General features: G+C 61.8%; 1 protein-coding gene across 1 annotated transcript; it reads left to right on the top strand.

Moving 5' to 3' along the window:
• The first annotated feature begins 9,469 nt into the window (after nt 1-9,469).
• On the top strand, nt 9,470-12,315 carry ADRA2C (adrenoceptor alpha 2C). Its single transcript, XM_081812700.1, has one exon. It carries the CDS (start codon nt 10,350-10,352, stop codon nt 11,754-11,756), a length of 1,407 nt encoding a protein of 468 aa, XP_081668826.1. The 5' UTR covers nt 9,470-10,349; the 3' UTR covers nt 11,757-12,315.
• The last annotated feature ends 1,235 nt before the right edge of the window (nt 12,316-13,550 follow it).

The raw sequence follows: 13,550 nt of genomic DNA, 5'->3' as shown, positions 1-13,550 counted from the left end.
AGGTCTGTGACTGGGCTGTCCAGCTGGCCCGTCTCACCGTCCCAGTGAGCCCCAGATGGAAGGGTCTGACAGCTCTGCGTTCCACTTTGTGCATCGGGGCTCAGGACATACTGCAGCCAGACCCGCAGACCGGCCCGCCAAGCTGGGGTGGGGGCTCCCAGAGGCTCAGAGAGGCATGGAGCACCGTGTGAGCTTCTGTCTTCACGTGGCCTTCTCCACGCATCTCTTCTTATAAGGATACCAGCCATATTGAATTAGGGCCCACCCGGGTCCAGGATGACCTCAGTGAACCTGAGTAAGTCTGCCAGGGCCCTATTTCCAAATAAGGTCACCCTCACAGTCCCTGGGGGGATGAGCCCATAGACATATCTTTTGGGGAATACAATTCAGTCTGTAGCAACCACACAGCTTTTTTCCCTGTTTTAATTAGATGCTATCAGCAAGCAATTATATTTCACATGAAAATCTAGATCTTTGTCCTCCTCCAGCATGAGACCTTGCAGGGTGGAGCGAGAGGTAGCTGTCCCGCCCCAACGCCACGGGGCATTCTCCATGGGCCCACCCCAGCCCAACCCCAGCGCTCCTCTGGTCCGGCCCTGTGGACACTGGATTTGGGACCTCAATCTGACCCAGTGGCTCTTGGCTGGCGGTGATGATGCTTCCAGGGGACAACTGGCAATATCTGAGGACAATTTTGGTCATCACAACTGGGGGCTGGGGCAGTGCTCCTAGCATTAGTCAAAAGAGTCCAGGGATCTGCTAAACATGCTGCAATTCACAGGATGGCCCCCATAACAAGGAGGTCCCAGCCTCAAATGCCAACAGTTCCCAGGTTGGAAACCCTCCCTGCACTTGTCTTGGTATATGGCCCCCCTGTTAAAGATGCCCTGTGTTTGGAGGACCGTGCCCTCCCATCCCATGGGGCTGAGGGCTGACCGTGGGTGTCATGGCAATGGCCACCTGGAGGTGGGAGATTCCTGCTGGGGACAGCCAAGGAGAGGGCAAACGTGCCAGTAGCCTCCACCCCGTCAGGCAGTCAGGCGTCCTGCCCAGACCCAAGGAGGGGGAGAAATCACTCCCATCCGTTCCAGCCCCCGTGGTTTGGGCTGCTTTGTTACGGCAGCATCACCTGTCCCTTGACTCACAGTCCTGAATCTCAGGTTGGCCCCATTCCCTCCCGAGACAAATTTCTGGTTTAAATCAGAGCCTTTCTGAGAAGGGAAATCTCAAGAATGAAAGATAGCAGATCTTGCTGAGCCCAAGCGCACGGTGTCCAGGTTCCAGCCCAAACATCCCAGCGCTCCCGCCAGCAACACGCACTGCTGGGCCCGCCTCCCTGCCTTCCAGAAACGCTCGGGAATCAGGGTCAACGTAGGAAGCTGGGGAAACTTCACAGGCTCAGGCTGAATGTGAGCATTCTTCGCTTATTTTCCCAAACACGTCAAGGGCTCCTCTGCATTTTCTGAAAAATCTGGAAAAAAACCAATCAAAGCCAAACAAAACAAAAAGAAAAATCTCGGAACTCTCTCTAGCTCTGCATTGTACCTGCTACCGTGATCATGGCATGAACTTGCTTTCATTTAATGAGCCATTTCCTCCAGACTTGTTCCCTGAATTCTACATGGGGCCACTGTGATACAGGGCGCGGGGGGGATAGGATTCACGATGGAGGGGGGCCCCTGAGCGAGCGCCGCGATGCCACATGCGTCACCAGCACCCACGGACGCACGCGCCCCACACCCATGCTGCCCAGGCGGCGCTTTTCACACACTCGGGAGGGCAGGCCGCGGCCCAGGCTCCTGGGACCTCTGGTTACAGTGAAGGATGGAATCTGTCTCGCTCTTTCCGCCCTTCCAAGCCCTACACACATTTGGTGCTCAGCAAATGAGAGGCAGCCAAGCAGACGGACAGAACCTGGCTTGCTGAGAAGTCCGGCTCAGGGCTGTCCGGGCCTCGACTGTCTTAACTACAAAGCAGGAATCAAAATGCCTATCTCATGCAGGTGTTTGTTCGTTCACTCGCCCATTCATTCATTCATGCATTCATTCCCCAAACACTTACAGGTACAGGTGTTCATTTCTTCTTGTTGCTGGAACAAACGATCAGACACTTAGTAGCTTAGAAGGACACACATTTATTATCTTATAGTTCTGCAGGCAGAAGTTTAAAATGGGTCCGCAAGGCTGGTTCCTCCTGGAAGCTCCAGGGGTGAACCCATTTCCTGGTTCTTTTCCAGCTTCTAGAGGCGTCTAGAAGGGGCCGGAGCTCGTGGCCTCTTCCTCCCGTCACAGGCTTCTGATATCACATCTGCTCTAACTCTGACCCCCTTGTCTCTCTCCTTCACTCGGCAGGACCCTCGCTACTACATTTACGCTCCACTCTGGGATAATACCCCATTTCATGGTCCTCGGCCGAACACCATCCGCACGTCCCTGTTGCCATGTCAGGTCACATGTCCTGGTTGGGGCAGTTAGGGCACAGAAATGTGTGTGTATTTTGTCTACTGCAGATGACACAGTGATTCTCAGAGAAGGCAGCAGGGGGCTGTGGACAGCAAATCAGCCAGGACATGATCAGCCCCGAGCTACAGAAGCTTCTCTCAAAGGCCTCAGACAGCAAGGCCACTTAGCATCCCCTCTGCAGGAAGCCTGGCCAAGGGTGGCCCCCGGGTGGGTGTGCTTGGAGGCTCCAGAACAATAGCATGAAGGACCCCGGCTCCTCCCTCTTGGGTTACCATTCCTATGTCCAGCTCCTCGGGTCCCCAGAGCTCTGGGCCTCGCACCCCTGCACCAAAAAGGAAGAAAGGCAGTCGACCTTGGTGTACATTTCTCGCTCATTATCAGGGAGGTGATACTGGCTGGGACTGGCCATGCAGCCTCTCCTCCGGCCAAGGGGGAAGGGAGACAGGTCCATCGTAATAGGCTTAGCAGCATCAGGACACTTCCCTCAGTGCTGCGAAGGGGTCCTCCTTTCCTGGGCCCATCGCTGTTTCTCCACCAGAACAAACCAGGTACGGGGGTGTATTAGCTATCAAGGCTGTGTAACAAATTATACACACAGACCAGCTTAAAATGACACACATTTATTATCTCACAGTTTCCGTGGGCCAGGAGTCCAGGTGCAGGTTGGCTGGGTCCCTTGCTCGGCGTCCAAAGGCCGAGATGAAGGTGTCAGCCGAGGCCCATGGCCCCTCCAAACTCACACAGTTGTCAGCAGAATCCAGTTCCTAGAGGTTGTAGTCCTTGTTTTCTGGTTGCTGTTTGCCTGGGACCACTCTCGGCAACTAGAGGCCCTCCTAGATCCTGTCTTTGGACCCTCTCTCATGACATTGCCTCATCTTGGAGGTCAGCAGAACATCGCTGATACTTTCAAAGGGCTCACCTGATCAGGCCAGGCACACCCAGGATAATCTCCTTTAATTAATTCACAGTCACCTTATTGGGGGTCTAACTAAGGCAGTGACACTCCATCATATTCACAATCAAGGACCGGGGATCATTCCAGGGCTTGGGTCTTGGGGGCTCAGTGGGCCAGGAGGCAGTGGGTGCTGACCGCTGGGTACACGGCGTGCCCGCCCGGAACGCACGCCTCAGCCTTCTCATTGGACAGGCTGCTATCTTCTCATCTTCCAGTCCAGGCTGAGCCCCTACTTCTTCCAGAAAGTCCTTGCTGAGGCCCCAGGCAGGTCAGAAGCCCCCTCGGGCCCTGCCACTCACTTCCTCCTTCTCCTGGTGCCTCCCAGATGGTCACCCAACCTGTACCTTGTCCCCTGTGCTGGGCCCGAGTAGCACCTTGCTCTCTATAGCCAATGGGCACCGCCCACACTTGGCATGAAGCAGGTGCCCAGTAGAAGCTTGCTGAAAAGATGCTGACTTTCCGGGGAGTGACGTGAGGGGCCGGACCTGAAATCTGTCCCTGGGGGAGGGGGGGAAGGGAGGGTCCCCTGGTGGGCGGGCAGACCCGTGGACAGGGTCACTCCAGGCCTCAAAGGCTCCACCTTTGGGCCTCAGCTTGGCGGTCACTCCCAAGAGAGCCCTTCTAAGGCCATCCCCCATGGAAGCCAGTTGCTGGGGCAGACTCAAGGCAAAAGCAAGTGGGTGCCCAGCAGCATAACGGCGGGACGGAGGGGAGCCACACCATCCCAGGCCCCTGGGCTTCACTGTCCTCTCCTGCAGAATGGGCCGATCACACAGCAAATACTCGGCAAGGCCCCAAAGAGGGTGAACTCTGCCCACTGCCCGTGGACTCTTCAGGACAGGCCCAGCCTGGGGGAGACGTTCCCTAATGGTGGCTACCATGGGCAGGGGGCTCTGGGGCCCTGGGCATAGCAGCTGAGGGCAGGAGGGTGGCCAGGGCAGACTCTGGATCTGAAGTTTCACAGCGGTCCTGAGGGGGGTGGTTCCCAGGAGCTCGGGCTGGGGGTGGTGGGTCTTCCACCTGCTGAGGCATGTGATGAGCAGAGGAGAGAGAGGGTGCTCCAGGCGCAGGGAGGAGCAACAGAGGCAGGAGAATGGCGGACACGGCCCGGGCCCTGTGGTGAGCAGGCCCTGGGCTCAGAGCCCCACAGACACTGTTCCCCAGAGCCTGCACGTCTGCCCTAAGGGCGGGACTCTGTTATTGCCATCTACAGGCTGGGGAGGCTTGGAAAGGAAGGGCGGCTTCCCAAGGTCATGTGGGGACCCATGGTCAGCCCAACCCTAGAGTCCAGACTTGAGGCCAGGCCGAGGAGGGTCTTGAAGGCCAGGCTCAGGCATCTGGGCGGTGGCAAGCCTGATGGGGAGGACCCCATCAAGCCTGGAAGCAGGGGGCAGAGGGGCAGGCTGGAGGCAGGCCACCACGGGAGGGTCGTGCAACAGACAGGACGGGCAGGGTCAGGTGCGAGCTTGAGCTCCAGCAGGCCCCGGGGTTGGGTGAGGTACACAGCTGATGCTTAAGGAGACATGCTGACCCACTGCTTTCATCTCTTACACTCATTGCAAATCAAAGATGGTCCCTGAAGCAGTTCTTTCTCCAGAGGGGATGTCTGCCAGCTCTATAAGAACTCAGCTGGGCCAAATCCATCAATGTGATCAATACTGCAATGGATCTGGTCTGCAGGGTGGTGTATGGAGAGCCAGGCCCCGGGCCAGCAGATCCAGGCCATGTTCTAACAAGACAAAGTGGTTCTGGAATTCTTCAGGGAGGGGCAGGCAGAGAAGTGAGCCTCATTCTTCCCTGCCTGTCTTTAAAAATGAAATTTCAAATAAACATGGAGGGGGGCGGAAATCCTCAGCTCAGCTTGAAGGAGGAAACAAGTCCTCTGAGTCTGGAGCCTAGGAAGCCAGGCCGGTCTCCCTCCCTAGCTGCACCTGCTAGAGAAGTGGAAAGGGCCCCTCTGTCTGCCTCCAGGCCCTCCCCTCCCATGCAGGCACCCAGCAGACCAGTGCCACACCCACTTCCAGGAGCTCACAGCCAAGGGGGGCAAAGCTGACATGGACCTTAGAACTAGCCAGTCCAATATCCCCACATTACAGATGGGAAAACTGAGGCCCAGGGAGGCAGGGGGTCCTCATGCCGCCAGACAGCAAAGAAGTGATGAGCAGGAGCTTATGTCCACATCCAGCATCGGCAACCTCCACAGAATGGAGGCAGAAGGGGGCCACTGGGTGGGGGGGCTCGGAGGTCTGACGCTGGCAGCTCCCGGGCGAGGCATCAGCTCCCGGGCGAGGCATCCCTGTGCTCTGCCAAGCACCGCCCGCGCCAAGCACACTGCAGGTGTCCAGCCTGGCCAAGGAGCAAGGAGGACATCAGGACCTTCGTGGGACTCCTGACCTCACCCTTCACCCCCCAGCCCTGAGCCAGCTTTGGCTGAGCCCCTACTGTGAGCCATAGCTGGGCCCTGCACCGGGCAGTGCGAGAGACACAGCTTGCTCTCAGGAGCCCACTGTTGAGAGGGACAGGGTCTGGGGAGGGCCTGCCCCTGATGGGCACACAGGAGGCCAGCGAAGGAAGGGGCCCCTGATCTGGCCTGGGAGATCAAGGAAGCCTGCTGGGGAACCTCGTGCAACACATTCTGAAGGAAGAGAAGAGCCCCGGGGATAGACGAGGCAAAGGGTTGCCAGCCCGGAGAACAGCATGGCCAAGGCCCAGAGTCCACGGCAGGCAGTGATGAACGGGCTTGCAGCCTGGAGGGAGTGGGCCGAAGAGCCATCCGAACGAGCCGGGCGGAGGTGAGCAGGCTGAGGCGGCAGAACCCAGCCTGAAACCGGGAAGAGCTGCCCGCAATGGGGCGGCCAAATACATCCTCCCTACAGCCTGGGATGGGGAGCAAGGCCGCAGGTACCTGTGTGCATGCGCCCCTCTAGGTGGGGGTGGGCACACGCACACGCGTGTGTTTTGATCCATGCGAACGCACGCGCGTGTGTGTGAGTGGCTGTGTGCAGACATGTGAGTGCACGTGTGTGCGCACACGCGTGTGCACAGATACGTGTATATGCACACATTTATGCACGTGTACGCATAGAACATGTACATTTTATGCGGGTTGCGGACATGTGTCTACGAACATGTGCGTGGATATGTGTGCGCATAGTATACGGGTGTGCATGGATATGTGTGTGTGCAGCATGTGAATACACGAGTGTGTTCACGCATGCCTGCTTGTGCAAGCACGCACGTGTGTGTGCACGCGCATGGATGTGCACACGGATGTCCTGTATAATTTACACGGCTGCGTGTGTGCACGTGTATGCGGCATGCATGGACATGTGTCCACGCCTACGTGGTTATGCCAGCATAGACGTGCACAGAAATGTGTGCACGTGAATGTGCGTGTGCACCTGAGTACGCGTGCACGGATGCCCGTGTGCAGGGAAGTGGTTCAGGGAGACAAGCTCCCATCCATCAGGACAGAGGCTCCCTCTGGGCCCCACTCATCATGGGTGGGAGGAAAGGCAACTCGGCCTTGGCAGCCCCAAGGCACTTCACAGCTATGTGATTTCCTTCTAAGAGGTCCCACAGCTCTCCCCAGTGCCCTCACCCCTACGCCCTCTACCAGTGCAGCCTGAATCCTTACAATACCCTCCCTGTCATCCCTCCGGGTCCTGCCAAGCCCAGGCCTGCCCACCAGCCACTCACGGGGACAGGCAGCCTTCCAGGCACATGCTGTTTTGCTTGTTACAGGATAATCAGGAGCGGTTGGTCAAGCCTCAGTTTCAATGTCTGGGGTAAGAGGCCTCTCCAGCTCCTTGTTGAACAGCTGCAGTCCCTGGGGCTTCCCTCGTACATAGGCAGGTCTGCGTTCGGTGCAGCCCCGAAGCCCAGCCAAGGGCTCCTCCAGCCCAAGGACTCTGTAGGGGACCCAGCTCTCCTCTCCCCCTCTGGGCCCTGGCCCACAGGAGAGGCGCTTCCTCCTGCCTCCCTCCTGGGTTATGCCAGGGAGATGATGCTGGCGGTCCTGAGGTCAAAAGGCCAGCCAAGTGTCCCCGGGGGCCTGAGTCACTGGTCTGGTCAGGCACTCCGGATGTCCCCAGCCTGGCCTGGCGAGCCGCTTCCTGGGCAGCGGGAAGTCTGTCTGCTTCGGGCCCCAGGTGCTCTGTGTCCTTTTTCCTCCAAATTCTTCGTGCTCGGCTGCCCTTGAGTACAAACATGTGAGACGTCCAGGGCAGCCAGGACCCTGGATGTCCCAACACCCCCAGGCATCCCCCAAAGTGCTCCTCATAAGATGAGAACCCCCAGGGTCTGGAGGAGGTCAAAGCGGCTGGTCAGCTGCTGGGGGAGGGAGCTCCCCCAAACCTACATCTGCCATTTCCTTTTTTTGGATCCTCCGCTGGTTCTCCCTGTCTCCAGGACAAAGCCCATACCCCTACCCCAGGGAGCACAATTGTTAGGGGCTTCTCACTTCCTAATAACTTTTCTCTAGTCTCCAAATGCAGCTCAGAGGTCACCTCCTCCAGGAAGCCTTCCTTGACAACTCCACTCCCAGCCTGGGGAAAGAGCTCCAGGGCACTGAGGGCCTTCCCTGCAGCATGGCAGTGTGTGGTACCAACCGTCGCAGACGGCGAAAAGCCTGCTACAGACAAGGGCCGGCGCATGCCCACTGCGAAGGATGCCAGTGCGTGCGGGTCTTCCCTGCAAGCACACTCCAGGCCTCGCAGACCAGGGGGCCCTTTCACAGGGATGCTGGCTTTCTACCTTCTCTGGGTCCTGCGCCTCTCACATGCAGTCATGGCTTTGCTGCCAAAAAGTGCATAAAAGCCCAGGATTGGCAAGGTAGGTTTGGCCCTCCTTGGGCAGTCCCACCCTCCAGAATCTCTGATCGTTGGCCTCGCCCTGGCCTGACGCCCCCTCCTCCAGTGGGCATCTCTGCTAAGACCCTAGTGCTCTCCTCCATAAGACCCTTTGAGCCTCAGGGCTCAGAGAAAAGAGAAGCAGTCCCAAAGCCATGCACATTTCTAGGCATCACTAAGGGGGATGCTCCAATCCTTCCCTGTGACACCTTCCTAGAACCCAAAGGTGTCCCACCCCGTGGCCCGCAGCCACAGGAATGATCCCTGCCCTCTCATCCGAGGCTGCAGGGAGAGCTACTGGCCTGCCTGCGTGCTTTTCTGGACTTCAGGGAGGAAAGGCCCTCCCCTCCTCCTAGCAAGAAATGCCAGGCCTGGGAACTCCAACCTCATCCCCAGGGTCTGTCTCCCACGGACCTCGAGCTGCCTGGAGGGGGGAACCAGCACAAGCACACGACAGGGAACGACCATGCACGGTCGTGGAATGAATGCACAGAGACATAAGGCAGGGGTGAGCCCGGTGTAGGGGAGATGCCCCAACAGCTTACCCCCGAAGCCGGCAGGAATGAGGCACCCACGCAAACCCGCCCGTCATCCGGGAAATTCATTCTGGGTGCTTGTCAGAGGCGATGATTTTGAACATCCCCTCCACCCTTTAAAAGCAGGGCCCCGGAGCATGAGAATGAAACTTCAATGATTGCCAACATGGATGCAGAGCCTGGGAGCCTGCCCAGGGCTTCCACTGGCACTGCCGTCATGATTCACGCTCCAGCAGCGCTTGGAAGTGGGCAGAGAAGGGAGCTAAGGCTGGGGGCAGGGACGCGGTTCTGCCCTGTAACACCGACCAGAGATCGAGCAGAGATCGGCACTCGGCAGGACCCCCGCGCACCCAGGCAGCGTCGCGGCCTTCGCCAGGCGGCGAGTCGCTGGCTCTCCAATCAGGCCGCGGACCCCGAGCCGACCGGTGCTGCGCGCAAGTGTGCGCGCCCGCGTGTGCGCGCGCGTGTGCCCGGGGGAGGCTCGGAGGCTCTTGTCTTAGAGAGAGCAGGTTTTTGGAACTCACCGCCCAGGCCAGCCGGCACTCAACCCCGTCCTGCAGACTGCCATCGGCCCTGGAGGGGGCGCCCTCGCCGTGCGCGCGCGCCTCGCGCCGCCGCCCCGGACTCCTCCCCGGCGCCGCGCGGGCAGGTTCGCCGAGGCGGCCGCGGGCTCCGGCTCCCGGGCCCGCTCCCCCCCGGGCCGGCCGCTCTGGCCTGCCCGCCAGGCCACCCCCTCCCGCCCGCGCCCCGCCCCGCTGCGCAACTCTACCCAAGTTGGAAGCCGAGGCCGGGCGGCTGCACTCGCGCCGGGCGCACGGCGGCGGAGGCGGCGAAGGAGGAGGTGGCGGCGGCGGCGGCGGCGGCGGCGGCGGCGGCGCAGCTAAGGCGAGCGAGGCAGGCGAGGCGGAGCCCGCACGGCCGAACGCGGACCACGGGGGGCGCCCGCGCCCGGAGCAGCGGGAGGAGGACGCGCGGCGGCGCCGGCGCCCTGCCCGGGAAAGTAAAGTTGGAGCCCGAGGCTGCGCGCGGGCGCTGGGGCCCGGAGGAGCGGCGGCCCGCGCCCCGGTGCGCCCAGCCCTAGCCGGCCGGATGGGAGGCGGAGCGCCCGGGCCGCCGCCGCCTGCCGCCTGCGCCCCGGCCGGGCTCCGGGGCCGCGGGGCCGCTCGGGCACGCCCGCTCGGGCGCCGCATCACCGTGGGCTCGCGGCCGGGGCGCTCCCCGTGAGCGGGGCCGAGGGCGGGGCCGCGCAAGGACCCCGGGACCTGCCCCCCTCCCCCCCGCCGCCGCGTCGCCGCTCGCTCCAGGAGCCTCCTGCTCTGCACTTACGCGCGCGGCAGCTGCGGGGAGCCCGGCAGCCACGCTCTCCGGCGCGCCGCTCGCCCGCCGAGCCACCACGGCCGAGGGCCGGCTGCGGGGCGCCGCGGTCCCCGGAGGGCGCGCCCCAGGAGCAGGCGGCGATGCGGGCGCCGACCCGGGCTGGGGGGCGCCCGAGCTGCCGTGGCTGCGCCCCGGCCCCAGGCGGGACCGCGTAGCTCGCGGGAGGACCATGGCGTCCCCGGCGCTGGCGGCGGCGGCGGCGGCGGCGGGCCCCAACGCGAGCGGCGCCGGCGACGGGGGCAGCGGCGGGGCCGCCAACGCCTCGGGCGCCGCGCCGGGGGCCGCCTGGGGGCCGCCCCCGGGCCAGTACTCGGCGGGCGCCGTGGCGGGGCTGGCGGCAGTGGTGGGCTTCCTCATCGTCTTCACCGTGGTGGGCAACGTGCTGGTGGTGATCGCCGTGCTGACCAGCCGGGCGCTGCGTGCGCCGCAGAACCTCTTCCTGGTGTCGCTGGCCTCGGCCGACATCCTGGTGGCCACGCTGGTCATGCCCTTCTCGCTGGCCAACGAGCTCATGGCCTACTGGTACTTCGGGCAGGTGTGGTGTGGCGTGTACCTAGCGCTCGACGTGCTCTTCTGCACCTCGTCCATCGTGCATCTGTGCGCCATCAGCCTGGACCGCTACTGGTCTGTGACGCAAGCCGTCGAGTACAACCTGAAGCGCACACCGCGCCGCGTCAAGGCGACCATCGTGGCCGTGTGGCTCATCTCGGCTGTCATCTCCTTCCCACCGCTCGTCTCGCTCTACCGCCAGCCCGACAGTGCTGCCTACCCGCAGTGCGGCCTCAACGACGAGACGTGGTACATCCTGTCCTCCTGCATCGGCTCCTTCTTCGCGCCCTGTCTCATCATGGGCCTGGTCTACGCGCGCATCTACCGCGTGGCCAAGCTGCGTACGCGCACGCTCAGCGAGAAGCGCGCGCCCGCGGGCCCCGACGGTGCGTCCCCAACCACAGAGAACGGGCTGGGTGCGGCAGCGGGCGCGGGCGAGAACGGGCACTGCGCGCCCCCGCGCCGCCCGTGCGCCGACGTGGACCCGGAGGACAGCAGCGCGGCGGCTGAGCGGCGGCGGCGCCGGGGTGCGCTGCGGCGCGGCGGGCGGCGGCGCGCGGGCGGAGAGGGGGGCGCGGGCGGCGCCGACGTGCCGGGGCCCGGGCCGGGGCCAGGGGCGACCGATTCGGGCGCTCTGGCTGCCGCGAGGTCCCCGGGTCCCGGCGGCCGCCTGTCGCGCGCCAGCTCGCGCTCCGTCGAGTTCTTTTTGTCGCGCCGCCGCCGGGCGCGCAGCAGCGTGTGCCGCCGCAAGGTGGCCCAGGCGCGCGAGAAGCGCTTCACCTTCGTGCTGGCGGTGGTCATGGGCGTGTTCGTGCTCTGCTGGTTCCCCTTCTTCTTCAGCTACAGCCTGTACGGCATCTGCCGCGAGGCCTGCCAGGTGCCCGACCCGCTCTTCAAGTTCTTTTTCTGGATCGGCTACTGCAACAGCTCGCTCAACCCGGTCATCTACACCGTCTTTAACCAGGACTTCCGGCGTTCCTTTAAGCACATCCTCTTCCGACGGAGGAGAAGGGGCTTCAGGCAGTGAGCTGAACGCCCGGCCCCGCGCAGACCCTGGACAGCTCCAGGCGGCGACGTGGGAAGGCTTGGCCCCCCCCCCCACTCCCCGGGAGAAAGCGGGGGCAGCTTCCCCAGAGACCCAGGGATGGCTTGGCCTCCAGGGCGGAGGGGAGGGTACGGCAGGGCAGGAGTGTGGGCTGAGAGACAGCAGGGCCCCCGGGGAGGGGGGGAGGAGAGAGGGGCGACCCCTCTGCCTTCCCATCTCAGCAAAGGGCTGCTTCTGGGCCTTCGGGCCCGGATCCGGCTCTGGGGATCCCTGCAGAGGTGCGGCTGTGAGGTCAGGGTCTTAGACAGCAGAAGTGAAAGCAACCTCCCAAACAGGCGAGAAAGGAGCCCCCCCAACACCCACCACTACCCAGATCCACCTCTGAGCAAGGGCTGACTTCCCCAGGACCTAGTGGGGGCGACTGTCTTGGGGGAGGAAAGAGGCACTGACAATCTTTGGTTATTGAAAGTATTTAAATGTTTGCCAAAAATGACAGCCAAAACAACCAAACTATTTTCTAAATAAACCTTTGTAATCTAAATGTTGGGTGCAGCTGTCAGTCCTTAAGCCGTCAGCGGGGGTGTGGGGGGGTACCTTCCAGACCTTACCCTGTCTAACCTCCCCCCAGGGGTGGAAGGAGGACACTCCAGGTCTCCAGATTCCAACATCCCCTCTTGCAGGAGAAGGAGGGGGGTCTTTTTTTTTTTTTGATACGAAAGGTAAAATTCTTGGGCTGTAATTAATTGGCTGAGAGGCAAAAGAAACCAAGAACCCCCCAAATTAGGTCCCCGTTTAGATCCTAGGGGTCTGCCCTCCTTCATTCCCATCCCTGCCCCCCATCTAGTTCCTGGCCTGGGATCCCCTCCCCAGTGGAGGGAGGCAGGGCTCTCGTGATCCAAGGCTCCAATTCTGCCTGCTTTGGGTCTGTCAGTCCCCCCACCTCTGAACACTTTGTGGGGGCTTGCCACTTTGGAGTAGGTAGGGTGGAGGAGAGCTGCCCAGAAGGGGGCCTCACCCACAGATGGGGTGGGGTGCAGGTCAAGACAAGTCCCCAGGTCCTTATTCCATGCCAGAGACCTTTACCAATTTCTTACTGTTTTTGAACATTGAGGCTCAAAAGCAACGGGACCACCTGCATTGGCTGGGGAGGGGGCTGGGCCCCGCCTGTCCTCCCTAACCTCTCCCCCACCCATGCAGCCAAGCCTTGCCCCCTTGCTCAGCCCTCCCCCACACCCCAGGGTGTCTGTACTCACTCCACAGTGAGGCTTGAGGAGGGGTGGCTAGAAGAAGCCAGCATTAAGTAGAGCGGTCCTCCCCCCAGACTCTTCCAGCCCCCATCACAGAGCCTGGAGAGTCCTGGCTGGTGGGGGCTCATTCTGCAGACCCGTGCTGTGACTGTCCTATCCTCCTGTCACTCCCTCTCGGGCTCCCCTTGGCCTTCGGTATGTACCCTTCCCTGGCTAGCCTGCCTGCCCAGCCGAGCTCTCTCTTGGCTCACCACCCATCTGTCCTTGACCTGGGGTGGCCATGGGTGTGTCCCCAGGATGGCTCAGCCCCTGGTCCTGCCTTTCACTCCCAAGTCCCTGTCCCCTGAATCAGAAGCCAGGGTGGGCCCCTTCCCTGGTCTCATTTGTGGGGACCGACCCTTGGAGAACCCTCCTCTGCAGCAGCCCCACCATCACCCCAAGTTATAGGTACTCAGGACACCCCGCCTGGAAGAACTCCCCAGGACCATGCCCACACTCACTCATGTGAGAGCACTCACACCTGCTGCGT

Source organism: Leptonychotes weddellii, chromosome 2, assembly GCF_054177405.1.
Source record: "Leptonychotes weddellii isolate Sample4059 chromosome 2, ASM5417740v2, whole genome shotgun sequence".
Lineage (NCBI taxonomy): Eukaryota > Metazoa > Chordata > Mammalia > Carnivora > Phocidae > Leptonychotes > Leptonychotes weddellii.
The sequence above is the reverse complement of the archived record's forward strand: the minus strand, read 5'-3'. Positions and strand labels throughout refer to the sequence as shown.